A 21,209-nucleotide genomic window follows, 5' to 3' on the forward strand; every position below is an offset into this window, starting at 1 on the left:
GCTGTTGTGTCAGTGTCTGAATTCCCGTCTTATGCTGACCAAGAACCTGGGCAACCTGACTCTCCAGTCGACTTACAGTCAGATTTGTGGCACGTCCCCATGTCTGTCTGCTGTGAGGAGGGTGGACACGGAGTTGAGACAGGAGACAGGAGACCAAGCAGGAGGCTGCTGCAGCAGAAATAATTGTGCAATTGCCAGTGTCCTAAACGTCTGAGTCTCTCCATGGGGAGTGGGGGCAGCACACGCCCCGCCCAGCCCCATCTCTCTCTGCTCTTTTAGCCTCCTGTCCCTACAGCTGCAGGTAGAGCAGTGGTTTCCAGACCTCTAATAGGTTGTAGAAAAAGTTGAGCAGTCCCTACCTGCTATGGTTTCAAAATTTGAAAGAAAAAACAGATTAGAAAATAGAAGAGTGTGCACTACAGGGAATCTTGTCGATTGTTATTTAAAGAAACTTTCTTTTGGACTGTGTGCAAGCCGCATGATGCTGTGATATCAGTTCTTCCTGGGGAGTGGAAGTCAACAGTTAGTAAGCAGAGGGATGGAGATGGCTCCAGCCCCGGGCTCACCTCCTTTCCTAAGAGCCACTGACTTAAACTACCCATCATGTCATCCAGGAAGGGATCCAGCTGTCATTTCCTTGGTTCCAGGCGTTTCCTGAATAGGCTGCAGGCTGGCTTGGAACCCAGCCTGGTTGTCTGTGCTATGAAGAGAGTGAGGTTGATCCTGGAGCCAGGGTGAGAGAGAGGAGCACAATGCCCAGGGCAGGGCTGGAGTTGGCATCTCTGGGGCAGGAGGAGCCCAGCTGGAGCCTGGAGCCTGGTGTCTCAGGGTGGCTGAGTCAGGCTCTGAGGCAGGAATGTGGAGGGAGACAAGACAGGGCAAGGGGCTCGGAGGCCGTGTTGGAGGGCAGTGGCTGGTCCTGAGATGTGTGGACCCTGAGATCGCTAACTCAACAGCCCTGAGGCCTTGGAGTCAGGCAGCCCTGGTTTCAAATCCTGCCTCTGCCCCTCCTCAAAGTGTCAAAGACGCCCTTACCGATAGCCTTGTTCAACTCTCTGTAACCAAGAGGGAGACACCTTCAGGATGTTTCTCTCTGACAGCTTTCAAGCCACAGGCGCTCCCTTCAGCCTCACTTCCTGGCCAGCTCTGAAAGTCTGCAGGCTCCCTCCCTTCACCCCTACAGGAAGCTCAAACCATAAGAAACAAGACCTGACCCACTCCTAACCAAAAATAAAAGCCAAAGCTAATGACCCCACTTCCTTCCGGATGAAAACTGAGACTTCTCCTTGGGGAATCCTGTTGTTGTCTTCTGTGTGTGTAATAAACTTTATTTCATGTACATTAGTACATGAAATATAGTTTATTATATATACATTATACATTTAATATACATTCCTGCTTGAGGGGCTGTTCTGCATCCAGCAGGGATCACTAGGCACCACAAACCACCAGCACCACCAGCAAAAATCCTACAGCCAGCTGCCTCTGCTCTGCCCAGTCTCGTTGTCACTGTCGAGGGACCAGTCTGCTGCCTCTACTGCACTTAAAACTCTGTGACACCAAAGACTAGCCCTGCCAGGGCCACAGCCATGTACCCAGGTGTTGGAGACTCTGTCTCCTCCCGACACCAGAGGACACTCACGTTCTCATGGGAAATAAGAGATGTAGAAACCCCATTGGTTGAATTGCCTCTGCTCAGTTTCCTCTGTGTAGGGAAGATCCTGATAGGAGGCCCCTCTGTTGATTACAGACACGGGACTCAGACACTAAGCACCCAGCCAGGGGCCTCCATCAGTCCTGGGACCAGCCCTCTGGAAAGGGCGAGCAGGCCCTGGTGTCAGGCACCCCTATCAAACCCCAAGAAGTCACATGTAGGAAAATCTTAACCAGATCAGCCCTGGGGCCTTGGGTCTCCCAGAGCTTCTTGATACGCTGGTCTGAGGGTTGGCCACCATCCATGGGAGGGTCTCCGAGTTGAAGGTGAGGAAGTCCTGGTCCTGCCCGTTGTAGCCCAAGCGCCAGAAGGCTCTAGTGCTCTCTCCCTGGAGCTCACAGCCCAGTGTGGCCTGGAGGGAGTGAAGGCCTGGCCCACCCCAGGCAGTGACCCGTCACCTCACTGTCCCTTAACCTCTCCACCCAGCAGGACTCCCGCCCAGAGGGGTATGTCGTCTCCTCCACCCAAATGTGAGGAACCTGGTGCAGTCTCAGGGGGGCCTCACCTCCCTGTGCAATTCCAGCCTTGCTGTGCCCTCCCCTCCCCCAGCTGCAGGATGAACAGGGCAGGGACCAGACTCCGACCCACGTGCCCCTGGCCCTGCCCCCACTCACCTGAGCCCTGGCCCTGCTGGCCCATGACCTCTGTCAGCAACTGTCTGAGCTGCCGCTCCTTCTCCTTCAGGTCCTTGGTCTCTCTCTCCCAGGTCTCAGCTCCCAGGTCCATCTTGATCCCTAGACCCCGGGGCTCTGCCCTCTGGCTCTCGCCATCATAGCGCAAGAAGAGCTCATCATCAAAGTACCCCAGGGCCAGGAACTGGGGCTTCCCAGGCCTGTCCAGGGACAGGGCCATGAGGTCGTAGCGGAGAGTGTGGGTTCCTGAGGGAGGAGGACACGTGGGTGATTCGCCCTGCCAAGTTCAAGGTTTCTAACAGCTGCCTCTGTCTTGAGTGATTTATTTATTTATTTACTTATTTTTTATTTTATTATTTTTTTTTTTGTGAGGAAGATCAACCCTGAGCTAACATCCATGCTAATCCTCTTTTTGCTGAGGAAGACCGGCCCTGGGCTAACATCTGTGCCCATCTTCCTCCACTTTATATAGGACGCCGCCACAGCATGGCCTGACAGACGGTGCATCGGTGTGCACCCAGGATCCAAACCAGGGCTGTCAGCAGCAGAACGCGTGCACTTAACCGCTATGCCAAGGGCCGCCCCCGTCTTGAGTTATTTAAATCAGGCTATTCTGTCCTGACCTAACCCAGAGGTGAGTGCAAGGAACCAAGCAGAGTGCTTTGTGATGGACAGGACGAGAGGCAGAGAGGGTCAGGCAAAAAGATTAGGGTGGATGAGGTTAGAGAGGCGTTAAGAGGTGGAAGAGAAAGCAGAAGTGTATAGGGGCACAGAGACAGAAGCAGACACAACTGAGAGATCACAACTGAGAGATCACAGCTGCACAAGGCAGGAGACTGGGGCCCTCCGAAAGGCAGAACTGAAATCTCCCACGTTCTTTCAGTACTGAGAAGGGAAGAACTGCCAGGCTCTAAGGTGAAACCTTTGAAAGTCACAGTGCCAATTACGGAATCCTACTAGAACTGTGACCTTGTGCTGACCCAGGTCGATCCTGATTGAATTGAGGCAGAAGGCCCTTGTATTTTCTACTGAACTGAGGAAAAGAATAAACTTTACCAGGGTGGAAAATGACATAAACTGAAACCAAGACGGATGTATTGTAGGTAACGTCCAGGATTCAATGTGAATTTGTTGACCTTCAAAAAGGCAGGAATACCAGACTGGTAATCAAGAAATGGAGAGGATCCCAGAGAATTGGAGCCGACCTGCAAACGATCCAGATGTTGCTATTAGCAGAAAAAATTTTAATATTAATATGTTTAAGAAAATGGGCAAAATATTTGAAAGGAAAGAGGATTTCACCAGAGAACCGAAATGTTTAAAAATAAAATGGGAATTCTAGAAATGAAATACACAATATCTGAAGTTTTGAACTCATTGGATGGGATCTGCAGCAGATTAGACAAAGAAAAACAGGATTAGTGAGCGGGAGGATGAGAAAATGGCAAATACAAAAACAGAAGCTTAGAGAAATATGAATGGAGAAAAAGGGAAAGTTAAGCATAAGTGACATGTGTGACCCTCTCATCTGTATCACTGGAGTTTCAGGAGAGAAGAGAGAAAATGCAACACTGGCATTATTCAAGGACATAATAGCCAAGAATTGTCCAGAACAGATGAAAGACCAAAGACCAGGTTCAGGAAGCTCTCGGCTTTAAGCCGGATAAACAGATACAAAGCCACCTGAGAACATCATGGCCAAAATATTGAACAGCCAAGACAGACAGAAACATTGCAAATAAAAACACCCAGAGAAAATAAGACATATTACTTTTAGGGAGCATTTTATAAGACCATCAGAGATGACTTTTCAATAGAAATAATGGAAAGCAGAACACAATGAAATGACATCGTCCAAGTCCTGAAATAAAATCATCACAAAGTTACAAATCTATAGCCAGGAAAAGTACTATACTGGAAGGACGTCAAAACAAAGATGGTTTAAGAAAAAAAAATGTGCACAGTCGCTGCTATCAGGTCTGCACTAAAGGAAAAGCCAATGGGAGCTCTTCAGGCAGAGGAGATATTATCCCAGAATAAAAGAAGCAAACGCAGGCAGGAAGCCCAAAGACCAACTATGTGAGTAGATGCGATGAATATTGAAGGAACAGAACCATCATTTTCATGTTCTGTGGAATTTAAAGTATATGTACAACTAAAATTTACAACAACAATAATGTGAGAGTTTGGGGGGATGTGAAATGGAGTTTAAAGGTCTAGCAATATCTGGGAATTGTTAAAAGTCATAATTAGTACTTGACTACAATACTAATACATATTATAATCTCTAGAATGACCACTGTGAGAAGAGTAAGAGATGTACGATTAACAAATTAATAGAAGAAAAAATGGAGTATTGAAAAAGCTAGACATCCAAAAGAAGGAAAGAAAAGGAGAAAAATAAGAACAAATAGATTGGCTAAATAGAAGATATAGAGTGAGATGGTAGATATAAACCCAAACATAATGGTAATTACATTAATGTGAGGGGACTAAAAACCTCATGTAAAAGAATAAGGTTATCAGATACAGTTAAAAGAAAAAAATCACAAAATCAAATTATGTTGCTTATAAGAGTCACACAAAGTCATCGGAAGACTGAAATGGAAAGGATGGAAAAATGATATAAATGTAAGCTCTAAACAGAAGAAGGCTGGCATCGCTCCACTAACATCAGAGCAGGTTTTAAGACAAAAAGCACTATTAGAGTAAGGAGAGGCCCATGCAACGGGAGATTTCACCATCATAAATCTGAGTGTTTCCAGCTATTTAGCTTTAGAATATTTAAAGCAAAAATTAGCAAAACTAAAAGGAGAGACAGATCCAAAACACTTCGAGAGATGTTAACACCTCTCTCACAATAACAAGAGAACAAGCACACATAAAATCCGTAAGGTATGCAGTCTGAACCACAGAATTAACTTGACAGTGTTGACCCATATGGAACACATGACATTTCTATGTGCACAGGGAACATTTGCCAAAATCAGCCACACAGAGACATGAAGAAAGATTCAACAAGTGTCAGAGGATTGAAACCTTTCAGAATATGTTATCTGATCACTGTGGTAATAAGCTAGAAATCAATTTAAAAAAAAGATATCTAGAAAAGCCCCAATTGCTTGGAAATTAAACAGCACACTTGATATAATCCATGGGTCAAAGAAGAAATCATAAGGGAAATTACAAAACATTTTGAACTGAGTGAGAACAAAAACAATACATATTGCACCTTGGGAGTGCAGCTGAAGTAGTGACTGGAGAACAATTAACAGCCTTAAATGCATATATTGGAAAAAAGGAAAGACTAAATAGTGAACCCTCTCAGCTTCCAGCTCAAGACATTAGAAAAAGAACATAAAATACACAACAGGGCCGGCCCCGGGGCTTAGCGGTTAAGTGTGAGCGCTCCACTACTGGCGGCCAGGGTTCAGATCCCAGGCGCGCACCGACGCACCGCTTCTCTGGACATGCTGAGGCCGCGTCCCACATACAGCAACTAGAAGGATGTGCAGCTATGACATACAACTATCTACTGGGGCTTTGGGGGGAAAAAGGGGGAAAAAAAAAGGCAGAGGATAGGCAATAGTTGTTAGCTCAGGGCCTGTCTTCCTCAGCAAAAAGAGGAGGATTGGCATGGATGTTAGCTCAGGGCTGATCTTCCTCTCAAATAAATAAATAAATAAATAAATAAATAAATAAATAAATAAAATACATAACAAAAGTCAAAACATATAATAAAGATAAAAGGAGAAATCAGTGAAGTAGAAAATTACATACAATAAAAAGAGACAAATTTCTTAAAAAATATTTCATCTTACCAAAGCTCATATAAGAAGAAACAGTCAATAGTCCCTCAAATATTAAGAAATTAAGGCCATGATTAAATATTTCCCAGGCAAGAAAACTCCAGGCCCAGATGGCTTCATTGGTTAATTCTAACAAATGTTTAAGATTAAAACAATAGTGTTATACAAACGGTAGCAGAAGATGGAACATAGGAGAGTGTCACCAACGAGGCCTCTAGAAACTCAAAGGTGGGTTTGGTAGCAATTAACTGTTTTTCCAAGGTGTTTCTTTTCCTTTTTTCTTTTTTTGTGAGGAAGATTAGCCCAGAGCTAACATCCATTGCCAATCCTCCTCTTTTTGCTGAGGAAGACTGGCCCTGGGCTCACATCCGTGCCCATCTTCCTCCACTTTATATGAGATGCCGCCGCAGCACGGCTTGACAAGTGGTGGGTCGCTGTGTGCCCGGGATGGGATCCAAATCTGCGAACCCCAGGACATGAAGCAGAGCATGCGCACTTAACCGCTGCACCGCTGGCCGGCCCCTAGCCATATTGTTAATCCAAAGATCTCTCCAGGTGGAGCTTAGGTCTCATTATGTGGAAGCATGTTCTCCAGCTGAGCCTGTGCAAGTGAATACCTGCCTCTCCCTTTTGAAAGTTCCTTCCCCAACAGAAATAAAAGTTCCTGCTTCCCTTTGTTCAGGGATGCCATGACTTTGGAAATGATTCCCCATGGCCTCCTATTTGCTGCAGATACACTTTACTTTGTGAAACAACTTCAACTGGTGTAGAGCCTTATTTAACTCACCAGGAGGCAAGCCCACTGGGTTAGGTAAGAAGAGTACCCCAGATATGTTTCATAAGGCCAGCACAAATCTGATGCCCCCCAAGACCCTCACCTGCCTCCCTGCCAGTCCGCCTTACCAGAACTTTACCATCCCCATACTGCAGCCCCTCAGACACCTGTCCCCTTCTGAGGACCCCAGATACTCACCATCCCCCACCATGGCTCCCAAACACCAGCTGCCCTGCTGATCTTCCCCCTTCACGAGGAGGACACACACACTGCCATCCCCTTCTGTGACCGCACACATGCTCCTTGCTACTTCCCTCACTCGCTGCTAGTTTCATCGCAGCTGCCCCCCCACACTTCCTGTCCCAACATGGCCTCCTCCAGACCCTCACCTGCCTCCTTGCCATCCCCAGAGACCCTCACTGTCCCCCACCACAGCCCCCAGGCACTCACCTGACTCCCTATGGACACCCCATCCAGACATCACCCCCCCCACCACGGAGTGCCTCAGATTCACTGCCCTCCTCTCCACGTGTCTCTGGGGAACCCTCACTGTCCGCCCTGCCTGAGCCTCCAGGTCCTACAAACACTCACCACCTCCTCCCAGGCCCCAGACAGTCACATGCCGCTGCAGACCCTCAGTCCCAGGAAACACGGCACCCACAACACCACGCTGTGGACCCGCCAGACCCACCCCACATCCCCTGTCCCTGCCACTACGCCCCTCAAACACTCCTGCCCCCTTTTGATAGAGCCCCCAGCAAGTGCACCCTCCACAAGTCCTAACGTCCCATTCTCCTCCCGCCAGCCCCACACAAAGCCCGGTCCCCGATCTGCACCCAGACTCCCCCCATCCCCCACTGCCGCCAAGGTGCTCACCAGGGGGGAACCCCTGGGACTCCTCCAGCAGCAGCAACAGGAGAAGCAGGTGGCTCAGGGCTCTGGGGACCACAGGTACACTAACTCCATTCCTGTAGAGCTCTGGGTGAGCAATTCGAAAGCGTTTCATTTCCAGCTTCCTATTTCGTTTTCGATCTTCTTAAAGACTAACAGCCCAGCTCACCTTACTCTGATTGGGTGCATGGTGAGCCCCAGTGCTGCCCAAGACCCATCTTGCCATCAGCTTGTTACCGCCTAACGTGGGGCCTTCTGCTTCCCGCAAGACGTGCCAATAGTCAAGAGGAATAGTGGTAGGAGAAAAAGGACTTTTATTACAGCTTGCTGGCAAGAGGGAAGATGGCCAACTCATGTCCAAAAGAACCATCTTAAGGGGGCACAAAATCTTACAGCAGCTATATAGGCCATTGGGTTATTGGGGAGGGGGTTAGGAATGTTGACCTTCTGGTGTTACAGACTGGGAGTACCATATCAGATCTTTCAGTTTTCACTGATGATGGCTATCAGCATAGATTCTCTGTTCGGGGGTCATCCTAAGGAACTCAAAAAAGCAGTTATCATCTCACAGCAGCTGGGAGGTACATGCACAAGCAGGGGTCGTAAAGTCTGCAGAGCAGTTAGACCTCTGCTTTTTTAATGACCTTTGTCAGCGGTCATTCAAAGTCTATTAAACACCTTTTAGTCTATCTGATACGAAACTTCTTAATCTCACATTCGGGTGCCCGATGTTCAGTAAGCCAATCACTGAGACACTGGTGCTTAGAGATGGAGAAAGCTTTATTCGACTTGGCCAAAACGGGAAGGCAAGGAGGACAGGTTCTCTCAAATTCACCTTAACAAGAGAAGAAAGCAGGGGCTTTTGTAGAGCTAAGGGGCTTGGCAGGAGGAGTTTCAGAGAAACAAAGGGGAAATCCATGTTTCACTCCCAATAAGCCCTTGGACAATCTGACTTCTGGGCATCTGGGGGCTGGTTATCCGGTGATCATACTTCCTTGAAGGCATTCTCTTTCTTCTGTAAAACAAGCTCATAAATCCTTGTGACCCTTGAGTCACCCCTCAGGTTAAACAAGGAAACAGAAAATTGACAAGATTAACTTTTTTTCATAACAAGGTGGAAAGGTAATCTTACTGAGTATTTACAGTAACCCTCAGGTACCTGGCTTGAATCGCCATTGTCTTTTTTCCTTTCCTCATTCTTGTAGGAAGGGGGGTGTCAATCATTCTGGCTACTTCCTCTGGAAAGGGGGTGAAGATGGGGAAACTGAGGAATGAAAATTTTCAACCTTAGATTGAAAACACTTGGACATTGGATTATATTTTGCATTATAAAATTTTTTGCACCTTGTTCAACAGTTTTAGTACAACATTTAAAAGCACATTTTATCATCATATATCAAATCAGAAGAATAAGAACTGTAGACAACTCAAATTTTAATAGTCCCTGAAGAATAGATCTAGTCCCTTGTGGAATCCAAGAGAACAGTCCTGAAAGCCAGTCTAGACAATATAAACAAGAATTATCAAGGGGTCCTCATGGTCTTGCACTGAATAATTTTTGGGATGACATATCCAACTTCTAGAAAGATTACTTGCATTTGCCAACATCTGAGAAATTCTAATAATCCAATTGTCTTTCTAGGCTTGGGAGTCAAAGTCAACGAGGAAGCATAATAGCCAGTTACAGATAGAAAACAGAAACCTCAAAGACAATTTACAGAACTAGAATCTAATATCTATGAGTGTGTATTATTGTTTCTACTAAAACCTAATTTTTCTCTTTGAAATCACCCTCTTTATTTTTTTTACCAAAGACAGCCAAATTAAGACTAATTGGTTGGTTTGGCCCAATTATTTACATAAGTACAGCAAGAATAGCAAGTGATCATATAGATTCTTTTAAATCTACTTTGCTGGAACTTTTTATAAGGAAATCTCAGAAAAAACTTTAAAGGCCTCTCAAGGCCAGGAAAGCCAATCCAAAGACCTGTTATCAGACTCCCTCTGCAAAACCCATAGATTTGAGTGATTTCCTCTCTTGTGATTCCCCAAAATATCCTGAAGTTCTTTGCACCTGCCAGGGCAGTGACCTTCTTTACTCACCTTGTAAGGTTGCTGGGAACCGTGTAAGCAAGATACCAGGCCAGTATTTCCAAGGGGCTTTATTTCATAAAGTCAATCTTTCTCCCTTAGCCATCTGGTCAAATCAGAGTCTATGCATGTTTCTCTCAAATGTGACATTCCAGTCAAAGCTTGGTGATATTACCAATGTTTCCAATTGCATCCCATTACGAGGAGAACAGATTCTTATTGAACTTATGCAAATAACTATATTGCCATGAGAATAAGAATATTCACTCACTAATAATTTCTAAATTCGGGAGGGATCAGGTAGGGAGAAAAAGATAAATGTTTCAATTCTGCTTACAAAGATATAATTTACAAACTGGTATAAGCCATAGTTAGCTTAAGAGAAAAGAGAAAAAGGTTTTCTTAAATCTGAAAAAACAAAACATTAAAAAATCGGCAATATTTCAAATGAAAGTCATAAAAATTATAATCATCAGTTCAGTTAGTCCCATAACTATCTTTTGTTAGCAGTTTCATGAAGTCATCAGTTTCTCCATTAGAGTTCTGTAATTTCTCACTCAGTTCAGTTTTATGATCTGAAAGTTCATCAGAAACTTGTATTCTAGAGCAAGTGTCAGAGTCCTTTCCATGAATCTCTCTGAAAATGAGGACATGCCTATTTCAATCAAACCAACAAACTTAAACAAGCTTTAATTTGCCAAAGCTCACTTACTTTAAACAGTTAAAAAGAGCTCTTAATGTTCGCTATAATCAGCAGGTAGAAAAACATCTCACACTGTATGGGCTCGGGCAACCCTATTGACTTATTGACTTCCTTTAGTACGTTTAATTAACATTGTCTGAAGGGCAGATTTATATGCTGTTTTACCATATCAATACTGGGGGAATGTTTCCCCCAGTGAGACACAATGTCTATCCCCACAATACAATTTATAACACAATCATGCCAAAGAGCTGTAATCACTTAATTCCACCAACTCTTATACCTCCAATCATAGCTTTCATTAGGACCTCATCCACACGTCTTATAATATTAGGTAGGGGAGGCATTCTCACCCAGACATAATGTCAATTTTCAAAACACACTCAAGCAAAGTTGATATAATCTCTTTATATAAAATTATCTCAAACATTCCAACCTTTATAATCTTATCAATTCTTATACATTTACATTTTTTTCAATTTAATTGCAGCCTGAGTCAGTCTTAAGGCTAGTCATTATTTTTTTTTTTGCATTTCCTTTTTAATTTGGTCTTTTCATAGGTACCAATAAAACAATTATGATGAGAGCTCTCTAAAAATTTATCTAATTTAGAGGTTTTTCCAATTTAAGGACCCATGATCTGGCAGTTTTCTCCAGAGTCTTAAGAACATTGTGGCCATGTGATGTTATAACAGAATATGACCTTTTTCCTTTTCATGGGCTTGTAGCTAAAAGTTGCCAAATTTTGGAGAATGTAACCAAGGGAGCTAGAGGTAGGGGTCAATTTAGTGTTCCTCATAGCTGACTTGCACACAACCAGTGCACTCACGCAAAGATAAAATCCGACGCCTGACAAATGCAAAATCAAAAGCAGACCCAAGTCCAATGTATTTCTCCACGCCAAGCAAGCATTTCGTTGAGGCTGGCTGACACCAGCAGGAAGAATGGAGCAGCAGGGGAAGGCCCCTGGGCAAAGAAGCCCAGGCAGCTGCTGGGGGCCACTGATCACTCGAACCCTCACCAGGAAGCCGGCCAGCCACAGGCATGAGACTCCTGGTGGCTCACCAAAATTAATACCGAACCTCTTAATCTCAAGTTTGTGTGCCTGATGTGCAGTCAGCCAATCACTGAGACATTAGTGCTTGGAGGTGGGGAAAGGTTTATTCGAATTGGCCAAAACAAGAAGGTGGGAGAATAAGTTCTCTCAAATCTACCTTAAGAAGAGAAGAAAGACGGGGGTTTTATAGAGCTAAGGGGCTTGGGAGGTGGAGTTTCAGAGAAACAAAGGGGTCACTCCTGATGAGCCACTGGGAAATCTGACTTTTGGACATCAACGGCAGCTGGGGGCTGGTTATCTGGTGATGGTAACTTCCTTGAAGGCATTCTCCTTCTTCTGTAAAACAAGCTCATAAATCCTTGTGACCCTTGAGTTACCCCTCAGGTTAAACAAGAAAACAGCAAATTGACAAGATTAACTTCTTCTCATAACAAGGTGGAAAGGTAATCATATTAAATATTTACAGTAACCCTCAGGTACCCTCTCCATCTTTTTTTGGTTTGTTTGTTTCCTGACAGTTTATTTGGTGAAGGAATAAGGTAGTTTGTCCTATAATTTTCCACAAAGACTGTGCCTTCACCAAGGACCTGTCCACCATGTGGTTGAACTTGATTCTCTGTTTCCAGTCAATTGCCTCCTGTTTCCAGTAAATCGATGATGGAGTGACATCAAGGGTCTTTCCACCAGGAAGTGCACAACATCAAGTTGTCTCTCCAGTGGCCAGGCTGGCAGCCGTTGATGGTTACGGCTGAGATCCATTCATTCATTAGGCTCACAAGTGGTAATAATGTCACTCTGCCTTTGCTTTTCTATCTTTCTTATTTGGACTACTTCTGTACAAAAAAACCCTCTCTTTCTCAACTAAGTGAATGTCTTCAGGTCCAGTTCTTATGTGAATTGGAAAGGCAGGATAAATGGTTGGGTCTTTATCTTTTTTGTTTTTCAGCCAGTTTTCGTAATACACACCTTGTCTCCCTCATCCTGTAAACAGGAAGATGGCTTGTCTATTCTTTTCCTGTTCCTGGGTAAGATATGTTAAAAAACAAAATCCAGCTGAGTAAATTTTAAAGATCTTACTGGCTTCATTCAAAGATTCATGAACCGGGCAGTATCCTGTCAAGCATATAGAAAGGATCTCCGAAGAGCTGTCCAAGGCAAGAGATTTTTAGGCATAAGGCAGCAGGAACAGGGAAGTTATGTTAGGCAAAAAGGCAGCTTGGTTATTGCAAGCTCCCCTTTCTTTAGGTGATGGCTGGGGTCTATCAGGCAGATGACCTGACTAGTGATGAGCAGATTCCTGGTTGAGAGGTTTAAAATTCCATGTCTGGGAGAGCTTAAACTGTCACTGAGTGAAATCTTGCTTTGGTGATGACGTGGGACTTAGCATAAGTGACTCCGTTTAGGGCCTGTTGCCTTGTTTTTAGCAGGAAGAGAGCTGTCTCCACTCACCACCCAGAAAAGAATCAGATCCGTCCTCCTCACTGTCCCATGTGCTTCTCACCTGGGCTCTCACATCCTCTGTGTGTTTGCTCATCTAGGCTTCGACCACCACCAAATACAGCACAGCAGCGACAGTGGACAAAGCGAGAGGAGCCACAGCAGGAGCAGCCGCACAGGAAGCCCTCTGACCTTGAGTTCCTGGAGGTCACATGAAATGGGCTTCGATTATACCCAGTGGGCCCTTCTTCACACGAGGATCCTATACCAACTCTGCCTCCAGCTCCCTGGACCCCGAGGGCTCCCCCAGCTCCTCACCAGAGACTGCAGGGACCGTGGTGTTCAGCCCGCAGTGTCCCACGTGGCAGGCGAACATCTGCTCCTCTCCAGGGAGGACCCGAGTGTCCACCCAGGTCTGGTAGGTCCCGTCACCACTGGGCAGGCTGACCCCAGGCCCAAAGGTGCCTTGGTGCATGGGCTCCCCATCCCGAAGCCAGGTCAGGATGGCACCCCGAGGATAGAAGCTAAAAGCCCAGCACCTCAGGATGACCTTGCCCAGCAGGTTCTTACTGCGGGTCACAGTCACTGACGGGGGATCTGGGGGGAGACAAAGCAGAGTTCAGTGACGCCAAGGAGGCTCCCTCCTTCCACTGCAGGGAATCAAGAGCAGGAACCAGCCAGCCCTTAGAAATCACCCGTGCACATTCACCCCCAGCCACCACTCCAGGGGGGCTACGTCCCCAGTGGAGAGAGGACTGTGGGAGGCCCCCACGCTGCTCCAACAGCCCCAGGACCCTCTAAGGGGTCCGGCCCTCGCCCACCTGGAGAGCCTGTGAGGAGAGGAACTCCCTGCTCTCAGGGGCCAGTGGATCCACCTGAAGATGCTTAGCACACAGTTTTGAAGAATTTGTAGGCATGGATGGGGCAGAGGCGCTGCTCTGCTCTACAGGGAGTGAGAATCTGGCCTCGGAGATGTACCTCCTTCCTCCCCAACAGAATCAGCTCCACATGCACCAGGGGGCGATGGAGGGACTGTCCACAAGGATGGCCAGCTGGCCCTGCAGCCCTATTCTTTCGTCCATGACTTTACATTCCTCTGGGGACCTCTGGAGGATTATAGGTATTTTCATCCGCTCCCCTGCCCCCCACACACAACAGTATCTACTCTTTCATTTTATTTTCTGTCACAAGACTTAGACGAGGAGGAAACTTTAAGGTGGACTTTTCTAAAAGAGAAAGCAGAACAAAAGTGGAATGACCCTGGTAATAGGATTCTGGGTGGTTTGCCTTTGAACATGTGACCCTTGCTCCAGAGCTAGAATATTCTGTTCTATCATGGCTTCCAGCCAGGTTGACCCCATCCTAGGGCCTCCACCAAGGAGGTCAAACCTAGATGTCTCCCCCCCCAATGTCAACATCCCAGAGAATGAGAGTCTTGGACAGAAAATTTTTCCCTCTCCTGCCTGCCTGGGGCTTGAGGTCTGAGATCCAGGCCCACATCCGGAGGACCCTACACTTCTCCAGTTGACGGACCAGCAATGGGTCCACGGGAGACCCCTCACCCACCCACATGGGTGTGCCTCTCCGACAATTCAGTCACAACTCAGCACCTAACCTAAGACCAGGGCAGGAAAGCCACTCAGAGAGCAAGAGGAAAGTTCTCTTTCTTGTAGGAACCGGGGGCAGACTCAGTGGGTGGACCCTCCCACCCAGGTCAGTACCTGTATTGTCTAGGAGGCCACTCCAAGAGGCCAGGTATCTCCAGAGTTGGGCAGGACAAGTTACACGCAAGAAAATCTTAACCAGATCAGCCTTGGAGCCTTGGGTCTCCCAGAGCTTCTTGATGGGCTGGGCTGAGGGTGTGGCCACCGTCCAAGTGAGGGTCTCTGAATCGAAGGTGAGGGAGTCCTGCCCTTTGTAGCCCAAGCGCCAGAAGCCTCTGGTGCTGTCTCCCTGGAGCTCACAGCCCAGTGTGGCCTGGAGGGAGTGAAGGCCTGGCCCACCCCAGGCAGCGACCTGTCACCTCACTGTCCCAGAATCTCTCCACCCAACAGGACTCCCGCCCAGAGGGGTATGTCGTCTCCACCACCCAAATGTGAGGAACCTGGTGCAGTCTCAGGGGGGCCTCACCTATCTGTGCAATTCCAGCCTTGCTGTGCCCTCCCCTCCCCCTGCTGCAGGATAAACAGGGCAGGGACCAGAATCAGACCCACGTGCCCCTGACTCTGCCCCCACTCACCTGAGCCCTGGCCCTGCTGGCCCATGATCTCTGTCAGCAACTGTCTGAGCTGCCGCTCCTTCTCCTTCAGGTCCTTGGTCTCTCTCTCCCAGGTCTCAGCTCCCAGGTCCATCTTGATCCCTAGACCCCGGGGCTCTGCCCTCTGGCTCTTGCCATCATAGCGCAGGAAGAGCTCATCATCAAAGTATCCCAGGGCCAGGAACTGGGGCTTCTCAGGTCTGTCCAGGGACAGGGCCATGAGGTCATAGCGGAGAGTGTGGGTTCCTGAGGGAGGAGGACACGTGGGTGATTCGCCGGCCAATTCAAGGTTTCTAACAGCTGCCTCTGTCTTGAGTCATTTAAATCAGGCTGCTCTGTCCTGACCCATCCCAGAGGTGAGTGCAAGGAACCAAGCAGAGTGTTTTGTGATGGACAGGATGAGAGGAAGAGAGGGTCCGGCAAAAAGATTAGGGTGGAAAGAGATTAGAGAGGCGTTAAGAGGGGGAAGAGAAGGCAGGAGTATATTTGGGCAGAGAGACAGAAGAAGATACGACTGAGCGATCATACTGCACAAGGCAGAAAACCGGGAAACTCCAAAAGGCAGAACAGAAATCTCCCACAGTCTTTCAAGGACCAAGAACAGAACTGCCAGGCCCTCAGCTGAAACCTCTGAAGGTCACATGCCGATTACAGAATCCTACTAGAACTGTGACCTTGTGCTGACCCAGGTCGATCCTGATTGAATTGAGGCGATAAGGCCCTGGTATCATCTGTTGTCCGAGGAAAAGAATAAACCTTTCTGGGTGGAAAATAACATCAACTGAAGCCAAACTGGTGTATAGTAGGTAACGTGCTAGATTCATCGTGAATTTGTTGACACCAAAGGGGCAGGAAGGCAAGACTGGTAATCAAGAAATATAGAAGATCCCAGAGAATTGGAGCCAACCTGCAAATGATCCCCATGTTGGTATTAGCAGACAAAATTTTAATATTAATATGTTTAAGAAAATGGGCAACATATTTGAAAGGAACGAGGATTTCACCACCAGAGAACTGCAATATATAAAGATAAAATGGGAATTCTAGAAATGAAATACATAATATCTGAAGTTTTGAACTCACTGGATGGGATCTGCAGCAGATTAGACAGAGAAAAACAGGATTAGTGAGCTGGAGGACAGGAAAATGGAATATACATAAAGAGAAGCTTAGAGAAATATGAAAGGAGAAAAAGGGAAAGCTAAGCATAAGTGACATGTGCAACCCTCTCATCTGTATCACTTGGAGTTTCAGGAGAGAAGAGAGAAAAGGCAACACTGGCATTATTCAAAGAGATAATAGCCAAGAATTGTCTAGAACATGCAAAACATCAATACCACGTTCAGGAGGCTCTAAGCGTTAGGCAGGATAAACAGAAACAAAGCCCCCTGAGAACATCATGGCCAAAATACTGAACAGCTGAGACAGAGAGAAACATTGGAAATAAAAACACCCAACGAAAATAAGACATATTAATTTTAGGGAGCATTTTATAAGAACGTTAGAGCTGACTTCTCAACAGAAATGATGGAAAGCAGAACACACTGAAATGACATCTTCCAAGTGCTGAAATAAAATCATCACTACCTTACAAATCTATAGCCAGGAAAAATATTATACTGGAAGGAAGTCAAAATAAAGATGGTTTAAGAAAAAAAATGTGCATAGGCGCTGCTAACAGGTCTGCACTAAAGGAAAAGCCAATGGGAGCTCTTCAGGCAGAGGAGATGTTATCCCAGAATGAAAGAAGCAAACACAGGCAGAAACCCCAAAGAACAACTGTTTGAGTATTTCCGATGAATATTGAAGGAGTAGAACCATCATTTTCATGTTCTGTGGAATTTAACTATATGTACAACTAAAGTTTATGACAACAGGGCTGGCCCGGTGGTGCAACCGGTTAAGTGCAAGCTCTCCGCTGCGGCGGCCCGGGGTTCGCCCGGTCCGATCCCGGGCGTGCATCGACGCACTGCTTGGCAAGCCATGCTGTGGCGGCGTCCCGTATAAAGCAGAGGAAGATCGGCACGAATGTTAGCCCAGGGCCCGTCTTCCTCAGCAAAAAGAGGAGGATTTGCAGATGTCAGCTCAGGGCCGATCTTCCTCACAAAAAAAAATAAATAAATAAAATAAAGTTTATGACAACAATAATGTGAGAGTTTGGGGTGGTGGGAAACGGAGTTTAAAGGTCTAGTAATATCTAGGAATTCTTAAAAGTCATAATTAGTACTTGACTACAATACTAATACATACTATATTCTCTAAAACTACCACTGTGAGAAGAGTAAGAGATGTACAATTAACAAATTAATAGAAGAAAAAAATAGAGTATTGAAAAAGCTAGATATCCAAAAGAAGGAAAGAAAAGGAGAAAAAAACGAACAAACAGATTAGCTGAATAGAAGATATAGAGCGAGATGGTAGATATAAACCTAAACATAACAGTAATTACATTAATGTGAGTGTACCAAAAACTCCATGTAAAAGAATCAAGTCGTCAGACACAATTAAAAGAAAAAAATCACAAAATCAAATTATGTTGCTTATAAGAGTCACACAAAGACATCAGAAGACTGAAATGGAAAGGATGGAAAAACGATATAAATGCCATCTCTAACCAGAAGAAGGCTGGCATCGCTCTGCTAACATCACATCAGGTTTTAAGACAAAAAACATTTTGGGAGTAAAGAGAGGCCCCTGCAATGGGAGATTTCACCATCATAAATCTGTATGTTTCCAATTACACAGCTTTAGATACATAAAGCAAAATTAGCAAAACTAAAAGGAGAGACAGATCCAAAACACTTCGAGAGATATTAACAGTTCTCTCACAATAACCAGAGTACAAGCAGACATAAAATCCGTACGGTACACAGTCTGGACCACAGAATTAACTTGACACAGTTGACCCACACGAACAGACAGCATTTCTATGTGCACGTGGAACGTTTGCCAAAATCAGCCACACCCTGAGACATGAAGAGTGATTCAACAAGTGTCAGAGGATTGAAATCATTCGGAATATGTTATCTGACCACTGTGTAATAAGCTAGAAATCAATTTTAAAAAAAGATATCTAGAAAACCCCCAATTGCTTGGAAATTAAACAGCACACTTGATATAGTCCATGGGTCAAAGAAGAAATCATAAGGGAAATTACAAAATATTTTGAACTGAATGAGAATGAAAACAATACATATCACACCTTGGGAGTGCAGCTAAAGTAGTGACTGGAGAGCAAGTAACAGCCTTAAATGCAGATATTAGAGAAAAAGACACTAAATAGTGAACCCGCTCAGCTTCAAGCTCAAGACATTAGAGAAAGAACATAGAATACATAACAAAAGTCAAAAGACATAATAAAGATAAAAGGAGAAATCAGTGAAATAGAAGTTACATACAATAAAAATGGACAAATTTCTCAAAAAACAATTCATCTTACCACAGCTGATATAAGAAGAAAAAGTTAATAATCCCTCAAATATTAAGAAATTAAGGCCGTGATTAAATATTTCCCAGCAAGAAAACTCCAGGCCCAGATGGCTTCATTGGTTAATTCTAACAAATGTTTAAGATTGAAATGGTATTATACAAACTCCAGCAGAAGATGGAACACGAGAGAGCACCCCAGATACGTTTCATAAGGCCAGCACAAATTGATGCCCCCCAAGACCATCACCTGCCTCCCTTCTGGTCCACCTTCCCAGACCTTTACCACCCCCATACTGCAGCCCCTCAGCCTCCCGCCCCCTTCCGTGGACCCCAGATACTCACCATCCCCACCATGGCTCCCAAATACCAGCTTCCCTGCTGATCTCCTTCCTCCTTCACGAGGACCACACACACACACACACACACACACACAACACACACAAACACCCACCATCCCCCTCAATAGCCGCCCACATGCTCCTTGCTACTTCCTTCCCTCACTGCTAGTTTCATGGCAGCCCCCCTCCCACACTTCCCGTCCCCACACTGCCTCCTCCAGACCCTCACCTGTCTCCCTGCCTTCCCCAGAGACCCTCACCGTCCCCCACCACGGGCCCCAGGCTCTCATCTGGCTCCCTGCGGACACCCCATCCAGACATCGCTCCCCACGGAGTGCCCCGGACACTCACTGCCCCCCTCTCCACGTGTCTCCGGGGAACCCTCACCGTCCTCCCCGCCCGCGCCTCCCAGCCCCCCAGACCCTCACCTGCCTCCTGCGGACCCTCCGTCCCAGGAAACACGGCGCCCACACCACCCTGAGGACCCGCCAGACCCTCCCCACATCCCCTCTCCCCGCCGCCGCCGGGCGCCTCAAACGCCCCTGCCCCCTTCGGTAGAGCCCCCTGCAAGCGCGCCCTCCGCAAGTCCTAACATCCCCTCTCCTCCCGCAAGCCGCACACAAAGCCCGGTCCCCCATCCGCACCCAGACTCCCCCATCCCCCACCGCCGCCCAGGCGCTCACCGGGGGGGAACCCCCTCGACTCCTCCAGCAGCAACAACAGGAGCAGCAGGTGGCTCAGGGCTCTGGGGACCCCGGGGAAAACCACCCCCATTCCTGTAGAGTTCTGGGTGAGCGATTTGAAAGGAATTCCTTTCCAGCTTCCTCTTTCGTTTTCAGTCTTGTTAAAGACTAACGGCCCAGCCCCCCTTACTCTGATTGGTTGTATGGCGAGCCCCAGAGGCCCCCAGGACCCCACCTCGAAATCATCTCTGCCCAGGACCCCAAGTCTGTGCCTCAAGGGTCCCAGATTCCCTCTGGCTGAGGAGGTGGAGGGCTGAAGTCTGTCTGGTCCCGGGTGTTCAGGGTCTCTGTGCCCCCACCCACGGGACCGTCTGAGTCCAGCCCTGTGTCTGTCCAGCTGTGGCTGCCCCTGCTGAGGAGAGACCCCGTCCCACAACAGGGTGGGGTCTGCTGTGTGTGGAGCTCAGAAGCCCCTTCCCCATAAGCTGAGTTATGGAACTCCAGTCTCCCTACCACTCCACCCCTCCCCTCAGACTAAGCCCCTCCTCCTCTCCTTTCTTCCCTAGGTAAAGGAAGTGGGAGGGTCTCAGCCCCCTAAGGAGGTCAGCAGTCAGGGCTGAGACTTCTCCTCCAGGGAAGTGAGCCTGGCAGGCAGGCTGTGAGCAGAGGAGGAACTTGCAGTCTCGCCCAGAACAAGATCCTACTGCTGTGGGGGAGGGTCTCACCATCACCAGGTCCAGCTGGGGGGCCCTGGGAAAGGGTCTTTGGGACAAGATCCTGCTGTGAGGGAGGGTCTGGGGCCTGGTGGATGCCAGGGGGTCAGGGAGGAGGCTGCAGAAGGAATGTGGCAGAGATGCTGTTGCTTGGTGAGTGTGTTTGTGTGTGGGGGTGCCCCAGGGGAGGGGATTCTGGGGGATCTGAAAGAGCTCCAGTAGGAGGGTGCTGTGCAGATGAGAAGGGAAGGCATCTGGTGCCTGCAAGCCCAGGGAAACTGACAGTGAGCCTCGAGGGGCCTCCACAGGCCTCAGGCCTCAAGACCAACGTGACAGGATCAAGTGGATGCCCCTGATGGCAGACCTCTCCAGGCCCAGAAATCACCCAAGTCCCTCAGGGCCACATTCATGGTGATGGGGTGGGGAGGAGAGAGACGCATCTCATGTCAGAAGGGGAGGATGCGACCCTTCCCCAGCAGGGGCGCCCCACGGGGCACAGCTGTGCAGTAACTTCACATGAGGAGGACACAGGGGAGGAGGAGGAGTCAACTGGAAGGGAAAGAGGTTTGCAAAGAACTTCAGGGAGGAATTAAGGGAAGTTACTATGTGAAGATGCAAACATCCAGTCAGATACACGTTTAAAACAGTGCTTTCATCCATCATCCATCCATCCATCCATC

General features: G+C 47.2%; 1 protein-coding gene and 1 pseudogene across 3 annotated transcripts; both read right to left on the reverse strand.

The window, feature by feature from the left end:
• Positions 1 to 1,670: 1,670 nt before the first annotated feature.
• Positions 1,671 to 8,505, reverse strand: LOC147912851 (MHC class I-like protein MILL1; annotated as a pseudogene). The gene is made up of 3 exons (XR_015549473.1): positions 7,807 to 8,505; positions 2,329 to 2,592; positions 1,671 to 2,083 (listed from the first exon to the last, which is right to left on the reverse strand). The product of XR_015549473.1 is annotated as an MHC class I-like protein MILL1 (transcript).
• Positions 8,506 to 8,583: 78 nt separating this feature from the next.
• On the reverse strand, positions 8,584 to 20,307 carry LOC147912852 (MHC class I-like protein MILL1). Of its 2 annotated transcripts, none has more exons than XM_087421513.1 (5): positions 20,052 to 20,307; positions 15,349 to 15,612; positions 14,831 to 15,103; positions 13,428 to 13,706; positions 8,584 to 13,310 (listed from the first exon to the last, which is right to left on the reverse strand). In XM_087421513.1, exons 2-5 carry the CDS (start codon positions 15,584 to 15,586, stop codon positions 13,207 to 13,209), a joined length of 894 nt encoding a protein of 297 aa, XP_087277639.1. In that variant the 5' UTR covers positions 15,587 to 15,612; positions 20,052 to 20,307; the 3' UTR covers positions 8,584 to 13,206. The 2 variants fall into 2 exon arrangements, with proteins under 2 accessions (XP_087277639.1, XP_087277638.1); XM_087421512.1 differs by lacking the exon at positions 20,052 to 20,307 and adding an exon at positions 19,817 to 20,018.
• Between the last annotated feature and the right edge of the window lie 902 nt (positions 20,308 to 21,209).

The sequence above is a fragment of the Ceratotherium simum genome, chromosome 33, assembly GCF_057802395.1.
Source record: "Ceratotherium simum simum isolate JZ-2026a chromosome 33, ASM5780239v1, whole genome shotgun sequence".
Classification (NCBI taxonomy): domain Eukaryota; kingdom Metazoa; phylum Chordata; class Mammalia; order Perissodactyla; family Rhinocerotidae; genus Ceratotherium; species Ceratotherium simum.